Source organism: Taudactylus pleione, unplaced genomic scaffold, assembly GCF_031769625.1.
Source record: "Taudactylus pleione unplaced genomic scaffold, aTauple2 ptg001288l, whole genome shotgun sequence".
Taxonomy (NCBI): Eukaryota; Metazoa; Chordata; class Amphibia; order Anura; family Myobatrachidae; genus Taudactylus; species Taudactylus pleione.
Genome location: NW_028285688.1, coordinates 222,260 through 241,305, shown reverse-complemented (window position 1 = coordinate 241,305; position 19,046 = coordinate 222,260). Strand labels below are relative to the sequence as shown.

At 42.4% G+C, this 19,046-nt stretch overlaps 2 protein-coding genes across 4 annotated transcripts in view; one reads left to right on the top strand and one right to left on the bottom strand.

Moving 5' to 3' along the window:
* The window catches only part of PFKFB1 (6-phosphofructo-2-kinase/fructose-2,6-biphosphatase 1), a 45,433-nt gene extending 26,452 nt beyond the window's left edge, over window positions 1–18,981 (top strand). For 2 of the 3 annotated variants that reach the window (XM_088462916.1, XM_088462914.1), the window contains exons 2-14: window positions 46–171; window positions 2,207–2,303; window positions 3,268–3,334; window positions 5,469–5,543; window positions 6,813–6,869; window positions 7,622–7,743; window positions 10,039–10,246; window positions 10,957–11,103; window positions 11,808–11,912; window positions 13,477–13,606; window positions 14,368–14,430; window positions 17,199–17,263; window positions 17,682–18,981. In XM_088462916.1, coding sequence (XP_088319042.1) covers window positions 46–171; window positions 2,207–2,303; window positions 3,268–3,334; window positions 5,469–5,543; window positions 6,813–6,869; window positions 7,622–7,743; window positions 10,039–10,246; window positions 10,957–11,103; window positions 11,808–11,912; window positions 13,477–13,606; window positions 14,368–14,430; window positions 17,199–17,263; window positions 17,682–17,741 — 1,322 coding nt within the window. In that variant the 3' untranslated portion in view covers window positions 17,742–18,981. The remainder of the gene's footprint in view (window positions 1–45; window positions 172–2,206; window positions 2,304–3,267; window positions 3,335–5,468; window positions 5,544–6,812; window positions 6,870–7,621; window positions 7,744–10,038; window positions 10,247–10,956; window positions 11,104–11,807; window positions 11,913–13,476; window positions 13,607–14,367; window positions 14,431–17,198; window positions 17,264–17,681) is intronic. The other variant, XM_088462915.1, reaches the window with a different exon arrangement.
* The window catches only part of LOC148443368 (non-structural maintenance of chromosomes element 3 homolog), a 37,312-nt gene continuing 36,057 nt past the window's right edge, over window positions 17,792–19,046 (bottom strand). Inside the window, exon 11 of the mRNA XM_088462917.1 lies at window positions 17,792–18,957. Within this exon, the coding sequence (XP_088319043.1) occupies window positions 18,850–18,957 (108 nt within the window). The 3' untranslated portion in view covers window positions 17,792–18,849. The remainder of the gene's footprint in view (window positions 18,958–19,046) is intronic.

Genomic DNA, 19,046 nt, shown 5'->3' with positions numbered 1-19,046 from the left:
GCTTTGCAAGTGGATGTTTTCATTTTTTCTTCATTTATATTGCAGCATCCGTACCCCAATTCACAAACTCGCCCACGATGATAATTATGGTAGGCCTGCCTGCGCGTGGAAAGACTTACATCTCAAAGAAACTTACACGCTACCTCAACTGGATTGGAACCCCAACTAAAGGTAACTGCCCTAGCTGGAGACCAGAGTAAAGTGTGATATGAAACTTATTATAAACTACCTCTATCAGTACACCATGTCCCATCTGTCCTAACTGGCCAGTCATGGGGTTTCTGGAACCTCATAAACTAAGATGGCTTGGAGGTCTAAAGGTGGCCATACACAGTGAGATTCAAAATTTGGTCAGATCAGTTGTACGATTTCCCTTGAAAAGTCTTCCCTTCAGATACAGGACGATTTGTTTTTAAAATGCAACAATTTCACATAAGACCACACGATTTGATCAATCACATCACATAATGTGTGTCACTTCCTACACGATCAGTTGAGATCTCTCTGCAAAACTATCTGATCTGCGATCCAACTAGATGACGGCGGGGTTGCAGAGGACTCAAAATACAACTATTTTCAAATGATTGGTCTGTCCAACCTGTAGAAACTGCCCAAATCGTGTGATCAATCGTCCCGTGTATGGCCAGCATAAGGCGGGGTATACACTTCGTGACCCGCCAGTGCGACGATGAACTATATATTGGAAAGTCGGTACACCCTGCACGATCCGGTGAACGACCCCCCGATATATAGTTCACTAGCACCATTGACCTTGCCGGCATAGGCAGCTGGGTCGCTGCATTGGCCGTGCACGCAGGCTGATGGAACGACCTCGATGAACCACCCGCGGAAGCGTGCATAGCGGGTACACACTAGACGATATGCCTGATATGTCTGCCCAATCCACGGGATTGGACGACAGTTTGACTAGTGTTTAACCAGCATAAGTTGCTAAAATTGCCTTGCCAGGTGACAGAGTTATGCACCAAAGAGACAAGTCAGGGTGTGTTTCCTTTACATTTTCTTGCTTTAACCACTTAACTGGCAATTTTTTTTATTTTATTTTTTCTCTCCAAAATTGTCGTTATTTATTTATTTTTCCCGTGTGATTGAATTAGGTCAAGAACATCTATTTGATATTTATCCAAAAATGATGCGACCACACCAGGGAAGTGGTTGATACATAATCTCTATTTAAATAAACCACGTGTCCTCCTACCCTGGCTTCAGACACTATAAAATAGCCCCTCTCTGTGCCCCAGGTCCCGGATGCCTCAATGTGCATCTTATTCGCATAAATAAAATTGGGAGCGTCAAAACTACTTTTCTGTATTACACTGATCAATTTGATGTGACATTTCTATATCTTTGTACGACTGAATCTGTGTACAAAGTGCTGCGATGCCAAGTTCTATTGTGCTTCATCTGCGTCTCTGTATAGGTTTAAAACCAATTCCTGTGCAGTTAGTGTCAGCCGTGTGTCTCTAGAACACTGTGAGTGGTGTTCCGATGCGAATAGGACTGTATGTTACACCTCTTGTAGCGACTGTCGTGCCGGCAGTCTCGTGAGAAATGGCTTATAGACGCTAGGTATATGAGGTCACATCTGTGTAATTTTAATCTGTAGCGGAAAAATCCCTTTTGTAGCAGATGCAGCAGTAAGCGTCTTAGCTTTACATTAATACATGGCAGCTATTCCAGATTACTTTTATTTCAGCATATTCGTGCATTATAATGGCTATTGCATCTTCTGTATTGTCAGCTATAAGTGGATCCTAAATTTGTATATTTGACTATATTACAATACTCAGCAGCCACAGATGTTTCTCTCTCTGTACCTCACTGATCTATCCTCCCAAGTTCACATTTCCCATGTATAGGCCTAAATGAAGGGGTCAAACAGAAGGAGCTTCTGTCTTGTATGCAAACTGTGTAGTGTAAACACAAGGACCACAGCAATATACTCCTTAAACTATGTACCTCTGCTAGTTGAGTTGATGCAGCAGGCTTTAAGGGATATCCAGCTGAGGTTCGCACTCCTTTTACTGAACTTTGCACAGCAGTGAGGCGTTTGCACATGATTATGTTTTGTGTGTGAACGCTATAAAACTGGATGACTATATAGTACATAAGCTGACCGCTCGGAAATGCGATGCCGACTGTCGGCCTTTCCGTTTTAACACCTGTTTTCTTCTATTCTGCTCAGTGTTTAATGTGGGGCAGTATCGCCGTGAGGCTGTGCAGACCTACAAAAACTATGAGTTTTTCCGCCCGGACAACCAGGAAGCCATGACGATACGAAAGTGAGTTTTCCAACCTCTGTAACGGAATGATTGTAATGGATTCTCTGATGGTTCATGTTTACGTGCACTCTCCTGTTAGTGGTTCGCTGGATTATTTATAATGTGCTAGCAAAATAATCCTTTGCTCTGTAAAAGTGGTAATTGGACACCTCACTTTGTAATACCAGCCACCCGCTCGGAGATGGGTACGGGATGCGGAGCTCTGGTTCCTGGCAGTAAGAATCCCGATAGGGTTAGGATACCGACACCTGTCTGTCGGTATCCTTACCCTCCCCCTCTCCTAACCCTCCATCCCCAGTGCCTTTTAACATCCCCCAACCCATCTACTTGCCGTCAGGATTCTGGCGGTCGAGATGCCTGCGCCAGCATTCTTGCCGCCAGAACCCCGTGATCGGGATATTGACCGCATTCCCCCTTCACCCGCTCGTATCATGAGTGAGCAGCGCTTGATGGGAGGGTGGTGTGTGATCTTGTGCACATTACACAACCGTTAATCCTAATTCCGACCCACATTGCCTCTTGGGTGGAGCCATTAGAACCTTGCATATGAGATGTAACTTGTAAGACCAACTTAATGCAATGTTATGGCAGACTGAGGGGAATGGCAGCCATATTGTTCCTGATAAAGTTAATTTCATGGGATGGAGTCTGAAACACTAGGACCTCCCCCTTCCCCCTGCAAGATTGGTGGTGTCACTCCTGATCATGGAGAATTACTATTTGGTGTGCTGGAAACAAAAATATATAACCAATGTTCCTTGTGTGGATTATTTTTTGTTACATGAATATTTGGTACATTTAATATGGGCAATCCCATATTTAATACTGTATGTAATTCCAAAGTTTACAGATTGGCTTGTGTGTCCTGTGCAGCTGTACTGTGGAACAGCCATTGTTCAGTCATCTGACTGCTCGGCGTGGGGCAGCCATGTTTGAGCTAAACAGTGTCCATGTTTTTTTACAGGCAGTGTGCACTCCATGCCCTGAGGGACGTCCACACTTATCTGTCACGGGAAGAGGGACATGTTGCTGTAAGTGGTTGGAAAAGAAATGTGCTAACTGATCCTTTTACTGGTTAATTGTCATTGTTATTCATTGAGGCACAAAGTGGCTGAAAGCAGTTCCGTGTAACACTAATCGCTCAGAAAATTGTTGCCTGAATAGGATTAGACATGTACATTTTAAGAACTGGTATATTCTTGTATTTTGTTTGTAATACTTTATCTGTAAATGTTATACAACATAAGTGACTGTAGCATATAAATAACACTTTTTTCTTATTACCCAAACGCTGTTCTTTTTATAGTGCATTTGGGAAAGCATAACAAGGAACCAGTCGCTCGAAGAGTACTGTGTAGACTTGTTGCAATATGCATTATGACCGGCCTTAAAGTCAGTGTCTTGTAAGCTTTCATCAGTGTCGAGCCAAATTAAATAAAAAAATAAAAAATGTTTTAATTTTTTTTTTTCAGTTATGAACCGTTTACATTTTTTTAACAAATACAAAGTGGCTATAAAAACAGTCAACTATTATCTCGCTGGTCCATCAGGCGGCTAAAGCTCCTCCCACATCTTTAGGACCCTATCATTATAGGTTCTCATACAGGTCATTGGCCCTGTATATAAATCAGCCAACTGAACAGTGCATTTCTGCACAGCAAGCCTACAAAACTGTCATTCAGTCCCTGTCTGCTTAGAGAATCACATTGTTCATAAATATACACATGGTGACCTGAGAGAAAGTTTGGTAGACCTATTTAGTGAAGCTTAAATACACCTATTTAAGAATATTATTAAGCTCTATAATAAATAGCCTTTGCTAAATATTAATGTTGCTTAATGGATTTAGTTGCTCTTTTAAACTATCTTGGTTCATATAAACCCTACAAGTCTGGCTGATCAGTTCTCCTCTTCCAGTGTGTCTGCTAACCATGTCTGGGCTATGGCTAATGCTGCATATAAGTTAGTGCTGTAATAGTTTCAAGCCTTTACTGCAGTTTTTTCCAACCTTCTCTGTTCTCAAGGCCAGAGGCGTGTTTATAATGGGAGCAGGGTGTGCGGTGCACACGGGCCCCTGGGTCCAGTGGGGCCCACCCTGTACCCATATTTAGTTATACTTACCTTTGCACAAACTCCAGTGTGCTGCAGAGCAGGGAAAATGGCTGCGGCCATTTTCCCGGTGACTTGCACATGCGCAGAAAAGATGTCCCCGGTAAATGGCGCGGGTGCCGTTTCCCAGGAGACCAGTGCATGCGCAGTAGTAGATTCTGGCATTAAGCCAGAATCTACTGTGCTGACGGAGGAGGGGGCCCAAACGGAGGCTTCACACAGGCCCCCTCCTCTTAAAACGCCACTGCTCAAGGCCCACTAGCAGTCCAGGTTTTAAGGATATCCATGCTTGAGCGCATATCATAAACAAAATAATTGAGGTACTGATTGAGTCACCTGTGCACAAGTATGTCTAGTATTAAAACTTGGACTGTTTTGCTGGGCACACATTGGACAATATATTTTATATACAGCTGACTAATGATCTATCTATCGTTCAATACATCTGCATATTTGTGAAAGACACTGTACAGATGTATAACACAGGCCGTGCTGCACGGCTGATGCGATGTATATTGTACAGATATATCATTCACACCTTTATAGTGTATACACATGACCAAACAACCACACATTATGTTGGCAGCAAGAACCATACAAAACACCATCAAAACTGGGAGGGCATATTGAAATCTGTTCTTCTTTCTAGACCTATCGTGCAGCCGATTGGTAAGTGTGTATGCTTGCCAAAATCGATCGGTGGGTCCGTTGTCCAAGTGTGTGCCTTGGGGACATGTTGGGAAACACTGCTCTAATGCAATCGCTGCACTTTAAGGGGAATTTGTAATACATCTATTAGGCAGCAGGCAATGATCCCTTTCTTAGTTTATCTCCCCAGCAGAGCTTTAACTGTTTTTCTTCTATGTGCTGTGAACAAGTCCTAGTGCCTCAGGGAGGGACATAAGCATCCATCTACAGTAGGAGCCACCTGTATTATGCCGGACCATTGCAAGCAATGCAAAAGGCGTTAACTTCATAGTAATACACTGTTATAGTACATACAGGGAATCTGGTCATCTGCAAAACAGTGTAAAGGATTTGATTATGCATTTTTAGGTTTTTGATGCCACCAACACTACGAGGGAGAGGAGGTCTATAATCTTGCAGTTTGCAAAGGAACATGGTTACAAGGTACAGCCCGCACGTGTTTCGCTGCTTTCTCCAGCGTCTATTTAATAATTATGTTTAGTCTGTTTCAAGTGGTTTGTATATTCCTTTTGTTTTATTCCCCGATTCTTTATTAAAAGACAATGCAGTTTAATCAGTGCGTCTCCTAAAGTACCACTTACAAAAAAAAAGTGACTTTATCCAGTATTAAAAGGTGCATTGTATCATTTTCTTTTAATGTGTAAAAGTTGTGACTTGTTGTTTACACCTGTTGTAAGGTTTGAGAGCAAACTATTGTTCTGCTATGACTTCCTACAGTGTACTCCAGCAAGGGGTGGAGGGGGAGTATATTGCTGACACAAAGCTTGTGCACCAAAGTAAATCTTGACCTCCCCCCTCTTCCCCCCCCCCCCCCCCCCTCCCCCCCCATCCCCACACACACACACACACACACACACACACACACACACACACACACACACACACACACACACACACACCAACCTACTGTCTACTTACAAGACCATTTACATTTAAGATTATCTCAAGCAAACTTCTTTTTTTTTTTTTTTTTTCTAGAGCCAGATGTCCCAATGTTAGCAGCCTGTGGGTGACTTTGCAACATTGCTTCAGCAGTACTGTAATATGAGTTACTCAGATGCTCTTTATAACCCTTTAAACATGACACAATTGTGTCTTAAGCAGTGTCGCACAAAATGTGCACAATTACATAATCGCTGGTCTAAATCTTGCATAATTACCTCTGGCTGTCTGGCCAGTTGTGGAAACAAAACATTTATATAAGGAATTGCTCCAATGACACTAATTTAATACACACTTTGCCATTTTTTTTAAAGCAGATGGATCCCCGTGTGTGTGGCTTTGTCTGTTTTCTATAATATATAATATAATATTTCTCTACGTGCACTGCAGTTGAGCCACCGGTAATTTCCCTGGTTTGTTTCCTGCATGGTGCATCTCAAACTGTAATGCCAAATTTCTATAAAAGAAAAACTCAAACCACTAAAAATAAAATAAAGGTTAATATTTCTTAAGTGTAGCAATAGGAAGAAGCCTGCATTTTTGCATTTATGACAAACCTTTTCAAATGGCTTTTGTAAATGTACAAAACATGTAGATAATACAATACGTGGTTGTAATTTGCTTTAGATCAGGCATTTGGTGGGCCATTTTGTGTATGTACAGTTTATTACAGTAATTCCTATACAGTGATTTTTCAATAACTTTTTTTTTTTTTTTTTTCCCCCTGGTTTTGAATTCTCCTAACTGCAGGTGTTCTTTATCGAATCCATCTGTGATGACCCCGATATCATTGCTGAAAATATTACAGTAAGATCAATACTTATTATAAATAGACGTAGACCTGACAATGATGGGTTACACATAGGAGAAAGGGGGGTGGGACTGCAATCAATGGGGGCGATTCAATTCAACGTGAATTGGATAGCACCGGGAGCGAGCTACCAGAGCTGTTCAATTCAGTACGCCGTGTGGTCGGAGAATGCCGGTTATCGCGCCTTAACAAGGGTGTTAAGGCGCGTTAACCGGCATTCTTTGACCAAAGTGCCGGGCGGGCGACTGTTGGCGCCGCTCTATGCAGAAAAACAGCTGCTCGTCCGGCACTTTGGTCGGATTTCTTCTGGCATCCCCAGGGGGGTGCAAGGAAAAAATCCTTAGCGCACCCAAACAGCGCTTTGCATTTGAATAACTGAGGGAGCTCCCTCACGCGGCTATTCAACATCGAGTTGAATTGAATCGCCCCCAATGAGCCTATACCCACAGAGTGGATGAATAACAGGAACAGTCTCTGGATAGGAGACAGGGGAACAGATGTACTCTGGTAACGGGGCTAGTGGTGGGAGGAGAGAATGAGGGATTACAATCTATGGGGGAAGGAGGGAACTTGAGGAGAGTGTTATGCTGGCTGATAGGCTTGTATGATGAAGTGAGTCTTCTTGCAGAAGTATTCAACCCTTGCAGACTAGTACTTACTAGAACCACCTTCTGCTGCAAGAACAGCTTTGTCTGTTGGCGTAAGCGTGTGTGTAATTTTATTCTATTGAACTTTCTACATGTCCTAGCAAGTGAAGCTGTCTAGTCCGGACTACAAGGACTGTGATCGGGAAAAAGTGGTGGAAGACTTCCTGAAGAGAATTGATTGTTATCAGTTGAATTACGAGCCCCTGCATGATGACTTGGACGGGTAAACATAAAATACACATACAATGGTTGTCTTCTGTCTATAACTAATTGGATCTATCTTCCTTATCTCATCTCCATCTCCTTAGTGGAACCCTAGGGGTTATATTTACTAAAGTGTGTTTTTTTTAGAAGTGGAGATGTTGCCCATAGCAGCCAGTCAGATTCTACTTAGTATTTATCTAGCACCTTCTAGAAGATAACAGCTAGAATCTGGTTGCTGTGGGCAACATCTCCAATTCTAAAAACCTGCACTTCAGTAAATATACCCCTAGGACTGAACGCTGATTTGCATTTAAAAAAAATCTTAGGGGTGTAGAGAGCAATGCTGTGGACACGCTGCACATCCATGATCATGTTAATGGCAGTTAACACCGGTTTTCCTAATTCTAATATACACTTTTTATATTTTGATCTGTAGGAGTACAGTGGAGTCAGTTATGTAGTTCATGAATTTTCTTCTTTAATATACTTTTATGTAAGGATAATTGGGACAAGATACATATATTCTAATGTTAGTGAATTGTTAGTGTGATGTAGATATTGCATATAAATCGGTAGACTGAAATAAGCTATCCTCTATAAAAGTGAGGCATTCTGGGAAATGCTTTGCCTGTTATGAGAGATGCTGACAACAAGGGGAGGCCGTTTAGACGCGGTACAGTTACCTAAAAGGTAGCGGGACACGTTTTGAGTTGGACTCCCATTGGAGAACATGTTATAGGACAAATGATTGACATGAGTGAATATCAAGGTTATGTTGAGACCTACAGACTTCCAGGTGTATAATATTAAAAGGAAGGTCTTCAAGAGCTGATTAAATAAAGGCGATGCAAGTTGTTTTTCCCAAGGGCTGTTTTTGTTCCCTGTGCCACATGAGGGACATTCAAAGTCCAGTGTAAGGACTGGCTGGAAGCCGGCCAGAGCTGGATTGTAGGATAAGAGGGGGAGGAGATGACTTCCCTGCCTTGTGCTGTAGTCCCATTCAGTAACCTTTCACAAGACTCAGGACTCCTGGTGGGGTGGTCGTAGGTCACATGTAACATGTAAGTTCTAATTGGTGAAAGGAATAGATTGTGTACAGTGTTTATAGAGTTTGTGCTCGTTTGATATCCTTGTGTCAGCAGCCTCAATAGTAGTTTACCGTGCGTGCATGCTTGGGTAATTCTCAGTGCAGCCGTTTACATTTTTTACTTTTTCTTTTTTTCAATACATATTTCTCAGTTTGCAGATTGAAACCTAAAACACTGTCCTATAGCTGTAATGTATAGATAATGTACCATTTTTATTAACTTTAGAGGACTGTATTGAGAGCAATTGCATGAAAAATGGAATTGGATTCTTTCGTTTTAGATTACGGAATTAGACCATGAACAAATTGTTTGCGATATTAACATGGAATTTTTAGTGTTAGTCCAGCTACACACTTGGCCGATATATCTGCATGACAAATCGTGCTTACCGGCTAGTGTGTACGCACTATTGCGCGCTCCCGCGGGTGTGATGTGGCATCTTCCGGCCGGCCGTGCTGCACGGTCCACCGGAAGAGATCACATGCGGTTAGGAGCCAGTGATCGTTGTAGTGTGTACGAGAGCAGCAATAAATCTTATACGATACCATTAATCGTTCGGTCGTATGAGATATTGGACAGTGTGTACGCTCAATATCGTATGTTCTGGCCTCAAGGGAAATTGGATATACAAACTGTCCAATTACAAGTTGTTCTGGTGTGTACCCTAAGAAATGTTTTTTGTTCAGTTTAACCCTAAAATATCTAATAAGATTTTAACACGAGCAGCTATTTATTGAATTTGAAATACAGTATTCCTCACATTCTTTTAAATAGGATTTTAGTATTGAATTTGTTTTTTACATTTAAAAGCTCTGTGTAAGTTTTTTTATTTTTGTATATCTATCATATTAAACCACAACTCTGCCACACTGTGGGGTCTGTTTCTGACTCTGATCAGCTTTGTCTGGCGTTCTTGCCAGAGAGAGGCCTTATCTCAATTTACCTAGTGATGGGAAACCATGGAGAATTTGGTCATTTTCTCCTGCTGTAATCTGCTTACCGCCATCCTGATAGAGCAATAAGTCGGAGGATGACGTCCTGAGTCCATTTAACTTAAATTTTTTTTTATTTTTATTTTTTAAACGCTTGATAATACCATCTCTGGAGCAATCTTCCAATTGTTGAATGCTATGAATAGATTATTTTAACACATTAGATGGAAGACTGATATAAAATATATCTAAACTATATGACCTTGTTCTCTTTATCCATCCGTCTGCCCCCAGATCTCTGTCTTATATTAAGATATTTAATGTTGGGAACCGGTATCTGGTGAATAGAGTGCAGGATCACGTGCAGAGCCGGACAGTTTACTACCTGATGAATATCCACGTAACACCCCGATCTATCTACCTATCCCGGCATGGAGAGAGTGAGCTCAACCTCATGGGCAGGATTGGAGGGGACCCTGGGCTGTCACAGCGGGGGAAGCAGGTAAGATGTGTGGTGGCTGGGAGATGTCTGTACACGCCTGGTATTCCCCTGATCTGAGATGTTACACAACGACAACAGATTCTGCATTGTATGACGCATTTCGCCTTCAGCTATCATGTATAGGTCGTTTCAGTGCCTTCGTTCTTGCGAAATGCTCATTCTTGTAACAGACATTAAGCTTTTACTACCCCATGTTGCTGCCTATGGGCCTGATTCTTCTTTTACCGCAGCCGTGTCTTTATGCTGATGCGGCGACCAATGATTTTCCTATCTAGACGCCTGTCAGCGGCACTTATCCGTCTTTGTGCATTTCTAGACGCCACCATCGGTTGCACCATTTAAGCTTGCACCAGCCCCATGGCAGGTGCAATGCCTGTCTGAACATGGCGTCCGGTGTCTGCGCTGCTGCGTCTTTAAGCGCTGTCGGTAACAAGCCCGCTCTGGCTAGCCATCCACCCGATACCACCCAGGAACGGCCACTGAAATCCACAACTCGCGCGTCCAAATTTGTTCTCCTGGCGGTAACCATCAGGATGCATGCGTAGTACTTCCAACATCTGCCAACTGGGTGAATAGTGGCTTTGCGTGCAGTTAGCGTCCCATACGTGGTAAATTTAAAAAACTTAAAATCTTGGTTTTTACTGCATTTGCTAACCAAAAGGAAGCAGTCTGTGCTTTACTCGATCTGATCTTTACTTGGTCTCTTACAGTTTGCTCACGCACTCGGCAGTTTCGTTAAGTCCCAGCAGATTACAGACCTGAAGGTATGGACCAGTCACATGAAACGTACCATCCAGACGGCAGAAGCACTGCATGTCCCCTACGAGCAGTGGAAGGCACTGAATGAGATTGATGCAGTGAGTAGTGTGTAACCTTCTCTTTCACTGTTATGCTGGGTACACACTTTGATGACGCTGACAGAGTGGCCGATTGTAGTTTACCAAGCGGCCGTTTGATGTGTCTGGGCGGGCATTTAAATTTGCCCGCCCAGTTGCGATGTCAATGTCAGCGGTTCCTGCAGCCAGTGTACGGGCGGCCGGCGGGTCGTCCTTACACACGTGCTGATGTGTGCTGCAGGTCCAACTGATTAATTATCGCTCGGTGATTTACTCCGGATATAGATCGCTCACTGATAGAACGCTATATCAACAAGTGCATACCCAGCTTTAAGACTGAGACTATTGGAGAGCTATCAAACCTTCTAAAGAGATGTTGCCCTTAGCAACCAATCAGCTTGTAAAGGCCCCCATACATCAGCAATTGATTGCAAATTGCAGAATTGCTGCAATCGATTGTGTATACAAATCTTTCCTTTTTTTTCAATCTATTGCAGAATTGCTGATGTATGGGGGCCTTAACTATCATATTATAGGAGGTAGTTTATAAATGCTAGCCAGCAGCTGATTGGTTGCGAATGGCAACTTGTCCACTTTCAATAAGGTTTGATACATTTGCTAATCTCTTACTATGTACACCCACCTTCAGTAATGTCATCCCTCCTTCTTGGGGAGAGCGGCCACATAGGGCGTTGTGATCTGAATTTCTGCCCCGTTCCTTGCAGGGTGTGTGCGAGGAGATGACTTATGAAGAGATACAGGATCATTACCCTGAGGAGTTTGCACTGAGAGACCAGGACAAATATCGCTACAGATACCCCAAGGGAGAGGTGAGTGGGGATAAAGCCAAACTGCTTCCTGTAGCACATTAAAAGATAAAGTGCATAAAGTTTCATAACGCAAAATCCTCTTCAGAAGGATGCACGGCAAATGCTAAGGGAATCTCATCAGAATTGTGTCATTCTGTATTTATCACCAGGCTTATCTACACATGGTGCCAATCTTGCTATGCAGCGCTGTACATGTAGTATGCAGTCTGTGAATCTTGCAGTCTGAACACAATTGGCCTACAAATATGTTTTTAGAGTGTGGGAGGAAACTCATGCAAACACAAGAGTGGACATACAAACTCCACACAGATAATCTTATGGTCTTGGCTGGATTTGAACCCTAGCACTGAGACAGCAATGCTAACAAAGGTTCCACTGTGCTATCCAATCTGATAGCCTGTTCAATGTCTGCACATGAGGCCTGCTAACATTTAAGCTGCATACATACACAACTATTTTTTGAACGATTATCGTTAAACGATATCGTTTGAAAAAATTGTTCACTTTCTGAGTCAAACAATGAACGATTATCGTTCATGCACGTTCACATTTGTAGTTTAGTCAGACTTGTCAACTGAACGATTTTCATTAAGGGAATATGCAAAAATCGTTTGTAGTTCATAAAAATCGTTCATTACACTTTAAAAAATCTGACAGAAAATCGTTCATAAAATCATTGGTAACAAAATCGTGTGTATGCAGCTTTACTCCAACTTGTGAAGTCACGTTGTGGCGATGATGATAAGCCACAATCATTCTCCATTAGTGCAAGTTCCTATCTGAAATTTGTTTCTGTTGCAGATCGTTATTTCTATATGGTGCTTTCTGTTTCGCTGTATTCCTCCACACCTGTTATCTAGGCAAAGCTTCCTCTCTAAGTCCCTGGCCTGTCATAGGGGATGTAGTTATAATCCCGATAGTAAGTACAGGGCTTAGGGGGAGGGTTAGGCACTGGGGGGAGGGTTAGGATACTGACCAATGGGTGTCTGTCCTAACCCTGTCGGGATCCCGGTATCGAGATTCTATCCGCCGGGATCCCGTACCCAACCGGTTCATAGCGCCTGCTCTGTTTATCACCCCTTCTGTGGGACTCTCTCTCTCACTCGTGCTTCTTGCTATAAACTACCACCTTCAACAATTTGCTGCAGATTTCCATTAATGTAATGTATAGGTTTTACAAGGATTCTTACTTATGTATTTTTATTTATTGTTTTTAAAACAAGCTATGTGCAGTGGGAATGTGAAACCTGTGACATCCTGTAAATGACACTGTGTGGATCCCTCGTGTTAAGTGCAGCTTCTAATTACAGCGGAGAACCAGGGTATAGAATATTACAGGCAGGGAACCATTACAGCTACCCAGACATAACTAGCAAAGACCCTTATGGGACAATACAATTTTTAAATCCTAAGTGGAGGTAAAAATAATGGTGTATTAGACACAGTCTTGTCCTGAGATAATGGTACAGTAATACTTTTTAATGTGGTTGGTGTAATGGAGAACAGCAGGATGTAGTTTTTCTTGCTCACTTTACTTCTGTTTTTTTTTTTTTTTGCACTAAAGTCCTATGAGGACCTGGTGCAGAGACTGGAGCCGGTTATCATGGAGCTGGAGCGTCAGGAGAATGTTTTGGTAATCTGTCACCAAGCTGTAATGCGCTGCCTGCTGGCCTACTTTCTGGACAAAACTGCAGGTGATTATACTCTTTTGTAAATAGTATTTTATAATGAGCCATTAGCCTTCTGCCCCATGGGGGGCCCGGGTTGTAAACCCTGCACACAGTGGGCCCAATTGGATGCAGTGCGCTAAAAGATCCAGGGCTATATTGCTATGGGTGTGAGAATATATGTAGCCCCTGTACAGTCTGCACTAGATAAGGTTAGAGCTGGTCACACATTCCCGCCAGGTAATAGAACCTGCACTGAACCCGTATTCCAGGTGGCACTTCGGTCTCATGGTCTATATATAACATGGGTGGCTGTTCAATTAGAAGGGGCAACTGAGACCAGATGGACAGTATGGGGGAAGCCTACGAGACAGGGGCTGTGAGCAAATATGACAATTGGTGGAACCGACCCAGGGTGACCTATCTTATACAAGCTCAACAAGCAGGGCCCTCCCTACCCTGTGTATCACAACTGTCTTCCCAACAGATTTTGTATTCTATAGCAAAGTCTGATTTGTCCTACCAACTCTCCAATGTTGTAGCCTTATCGTAGTTCATACACTGGGGCAGATATATTAAGCTCTGGGAAGTGGTTAACGACCAACCAATCGGCTCTCAACTGTCATTTTTCAAACACAGCCTGTAACATGTCAGGTGGGAGCTGAGTGGCTGCTCGTTTATCACTCTGCACTTTATCACTTTCCAGAGCTTCATACATTTGCCCTCCTGTGTCCTATACATTTTGGTAAAACATGCTTCATTGGTTGATCTTATTTCACTTTCCCCAGAAGAACTGCCATACTTGAAATGTCCCCTTCACACAGTGCTGAAACTGACGCCCGTTGCCTATGGTGAGTGTCTGCTTTGTATCTTACAGTACATCTAGGACTGGGGGAGATAGAGAGTGGAAGCTGGCACTGGCTGTTGAACTACAACATTCAGCATGACTTGGCAGCAGTGGTTCTAGTGACTGGTCATGTTCCACTGCTATTTTGGCGATGGTAATACAGGGGATGGATATGACTGGCTGCCTCTCATTTATTTAACTTTCTCACCCTGTAGGCAACTAAGACCCTCATCCATTCACTGGTTATCTCGAGATGGAACTACTGTAACTTTTCTATCTGTCCTCAATGCTGGTGCTCGGCTCATCTTCCTCTCCAGATGTAATTTCTCTCTGCCTCACCTCTCCTACATGGCCTACACCGGCTCCCCCTTCAGAACCCAATTCAAGCTTCTCACACTCCCTCACAAAACCCTCACCCATTTCATCTGTCCTTATCTCCTTCACACTCCTGCCCGCTTTGCTCCACAAATCCATGCCGTCTCTTGCCAACTGATTCCTTCCTCCCACTACCCCCTCCAGTATCTCGCTCGTGCTGGTCCGTTTCCCCATCAGACTCTACTAAACTTCAAAGGGACTCTGAAGACCTTTTTCATCCAAGCCATACAGCTCTCATCCTAACCTACTGCTCCATGCTCCTTCCTCACAGTCTACCCCATTTGTCATCCCTGTCTGCCTCTCCCTTTTGAATGTAAGCTCTCACAAGCAGGGCCCTCATGTGCCTCTTTTCCCTTACTTTACATTATCTTATACTCCTTACCACGGTACCTAACCTTTGGTTGCTTATTTGAGCGTTACGATTATGGATACAGCAATGTCTATAAGCCATGTACTGTCCTGCATGCCTTTGTACTGAAGTCATCGCTTTCTTGTTTAGCTCATTTGTAAGGTGCTGCGGAACCCTTGTGGCACCATAGAAATAAAGGATAATTAATAGTAACTCTCGCTGGCAGTAGGGAGCAGGGGCATATGTGATTAAGCCAATCAAATAATATCCCTTAGTGCCAGGCTCTTTGGCTAGCTCCACCCTATGGCTGCCAAACAGCCTGGATGATTGCATTTTACATTGTATTCATTTGATTTGTACAGGGTTATCTGCATTTTCTTCTACTTTTGGACCACGTTTCTCTACAGTTTGTACTAGGGGTGGGTACTGTCATACCACTTATCTTGCATTCACACCGTACAGATAAGTGTCCAGCTGCAGCAGACACTATAAAGTACTGAAGTTCTGGGGCAGCCAATGAAGGGCATAGAGCCTGATCTTTTACCAGTAATCCTAATATTCCCAGCTCTGCATTCAATGCTAATTATCCCCATAGGAATCAATTATTACCATAAATGGCACAATTATCTGTCTGCGTGGGCGAGTCCCTGTAATCCAAAGGAGTTATCCACCTAAATGTCTATATTTCTTTTATTATGGATTGATGCAGCCGGTGTGGCGTTTTTATGCTACATGCGGTGTAATATGTCACGTATGGTGGTGTAAAGCTGGGTACACACTAGACTGTGCAAACGATGCAATGATCGTCCCGGTTTCCCTTGAACCCTAAATCAAACTATATACTGCATTCAAACGAGCGAATGATATACCTTGGTTTTTAACGATTATATAGTTTGCTTTAAAAACACCACACGACCATCTTAAAGATTTCTGCTAAATTTAAATAATGGGCAGAACTTTCTCTAGGGTATAAAAAGCAGGCGCCATTTTATCTCTCCGCAGTTCTGCTCTGTGACTAGTGAGGCTTGGTGTGTACCTGCTGAATGCTTTACACAGAAGTGAATGCATGAAAACAAACCTACTACATACAGCAGTATAGATCGGGACACGTTTCAGGACTGCTGACACCACTGCGCCTCCTCAGCGTTCCACAAAATGAAGGCGATGGGAGTAGCTGAGGTGATGTTGGCCAGTTCGGAATGACCTCTCGCCTGGTCATCTGGTAGGGGGGTACATACTAGACCAGGGGTTCCAAACCATGGCCCTCCAGGCACACTAGCAGTCCAGGTTTTAAGGATAGCCATAGTTGAGCACAGGTGCCTTAATTATTACCTCAGTTATTTTGATTTAACCATGTGTGATTAAGCATGGATATCACTAAAACCTGGACTGTTTGTGTGCCTTGAGGACCGAGGTTGGGAAATGCTGCACTGGACTATTTGAACAAAATCATTAAATATCTGAAGATGCAATGAGCATCGCATGGGACGTGCAATAGTGCGTATATACTGAATGATATGGCGTTACGATTCGCCTCACAAATCCCAGCATGCACTGCAACATTTTTAGCATGGTCAAATAGCAAAACTATGGCAGGGCATACTGGCATGTGTAGTTTTACAAAATCTGGGGGGCGGCTTATTGTCCTCCCCTAGTAGTGTGTACCCAGCCTAAAGAGACAGACCGCATACAATTTATAGTCAACAGCTGGTTTGCAAACCAAACCCCATGAAGACTGTTCTATGCTGATTTTAAGAGGTGGAAGTAAACTAATCTGTCTAGTTTGTTTTGTTGTACCACCTGTACCTTCTCTTTGTAATTGGAGCTGACAGTGTAGAACCTTTGCTTGCCTGGGGCCGGTGGATAGGGGAATGTAAGAGCATACATTCAAGTTGATCACATCCCTTTTTGAAATGTTTTCAGTTTTCTCCACTGCATTAGATTTATCAAACTTAGATTTTTTAATTCGAATGCACAGCAGGTGCTCTGATTACTGGAGTGTAACTAAGTAGTGTAAGACTAATTTTATCCTTTTTCTCTGTCTGTAGGTTGCAAAGTAGAATCCATTTACCTGAATATAGAAGCAGTGAATACGCATAGGGAAAAACCATTGGTATGTTGGCTGATTTGGGAAGTTGTGTGGGTAGGCCAATTACTATCATTAGTTATCTTTTGTCCCTTCTAGTCCAAGATTTTGTTTGCCATGTGGGTGCACAGCATGAGTGTCCGTTGCAGTTCGCTCCCAAGTACCTAGAAACCCCCCCCTGCATGCACTACTGATGATCACTGTGTTGGGGGAGATGAGAATTTCCTTTAGAAAATCTATCTTTCTAGATAGAGAAATCTGTGCAGTAATGACCCTTAATGTCTGTGTAACATGGATAATGCCCACTTCCTATAAAGGGGTTTAATACATGGATAAAATTGCACAAAACATACAACTGAAACTTGTGCTTTTTTGAGAAAAGGCTGCTAATTCCAACGGTGTACCATAATCACAGCTTAATCCTTTTATTTCCTTTTATATTTAGAATGTGGAGGTTTCACGGGATCCGGAGGAAGCTTTGGATACTGTCCCAGAACACTTTTAAACCAGAATAATGAAGCTGCATTTTAATTATTTTTTAATTTTTCAACAAGAAAGCCAAGGAACCAGGAACAGCCACTGACCACTCAATTTAATACATTTCTTTTTTTTGTTTTAAATGTGCCTCAATTCAGGTGGTTCTAAAAGAAAAAAAAAAATCTGCACGCATTTTTAATCCTGCCGTTTTTTACCCCATAAAATATGGGTGTATAACATGACCTTTTTAAATGTAATAGAGTTCCATCTAGGACAAGGGGGCACATTTTGTATTGGTGGTCTACAGCTACTTAATAGAATATGGTTTGTCTGTTTTATTTTAGACTTGCAGTTCCTCCACAGGCTTGTAGTCATTAGCAGAGATTACGTAACATCTGTGACTGCTATTACCAACTACACATTCCATCCTCAATCTTCCTGGATCCACATACAAAGTTGTTTGACTTCAATTTGCTACTGTAACAAGGAATAGCATTTTACGACTATCAACCACTTATGTATGTACAAGCCAAGTACATTATGTGCCTATACTTTTATTTTTTTAGATTGCATTTTTTTATGTGCAGGGAAAAGCTTCCTCTCTGGTCTTATATATATTTTTTTTGTATTAAACCTCTGGTATCTGGAGTATGATTGTTGATGTGTTAAGTGTCCGTGTGACACATTGGTCACCTCCTTTTGTAGAGGCTATAGTACACAGCAGCCATAATGCCAGAATCTTTTTTTAGATTAACCTGTATGCATTAGACTATATAATAATGGGGTGTCATGGTTACTATTAATTACATGGAGATAAAATAACTAGACGTTCTAGACTGCAAAGTTTTATTAAATAACTATATACAACAAACATTAAAAACTATAGAACTTCAGCTACTAAGGCTTCAGGTGTTGGATAAGAGGACGTGGTAACATTCCTCAAAAAGTTTGCGCCATTGGTCAACATTTAAAGCGCTAGTGGTGTTAAACACAGAACTGCTAAAGACCATAAATGTCTGTCCCTGATGTACCCTTTGTACTAATAAATGCTCCATTGATAAATCAAAAAAAGGCTGCTTTTTTTTTTTTTTTTTTGGTCCCTACCCACTATGCCAAGTTGATAATGCACAGAAAGATCAGTGTCTTGTTCCCTGGGAGGGAGCTGGTCCTTGTGACTGAGTACTTGCTGGTTCCTGTGCATCTTTGTACTGTGTTACCCAAGATTTGGGGTCCTTTTGTTGGATCTATAAACAAATGAAGCAATTTTAGTACAGCCTTTTATTTTGCTGGATCTTTGCTAATGTGAGCACAGCTAGATTTTCAATGTATAAAC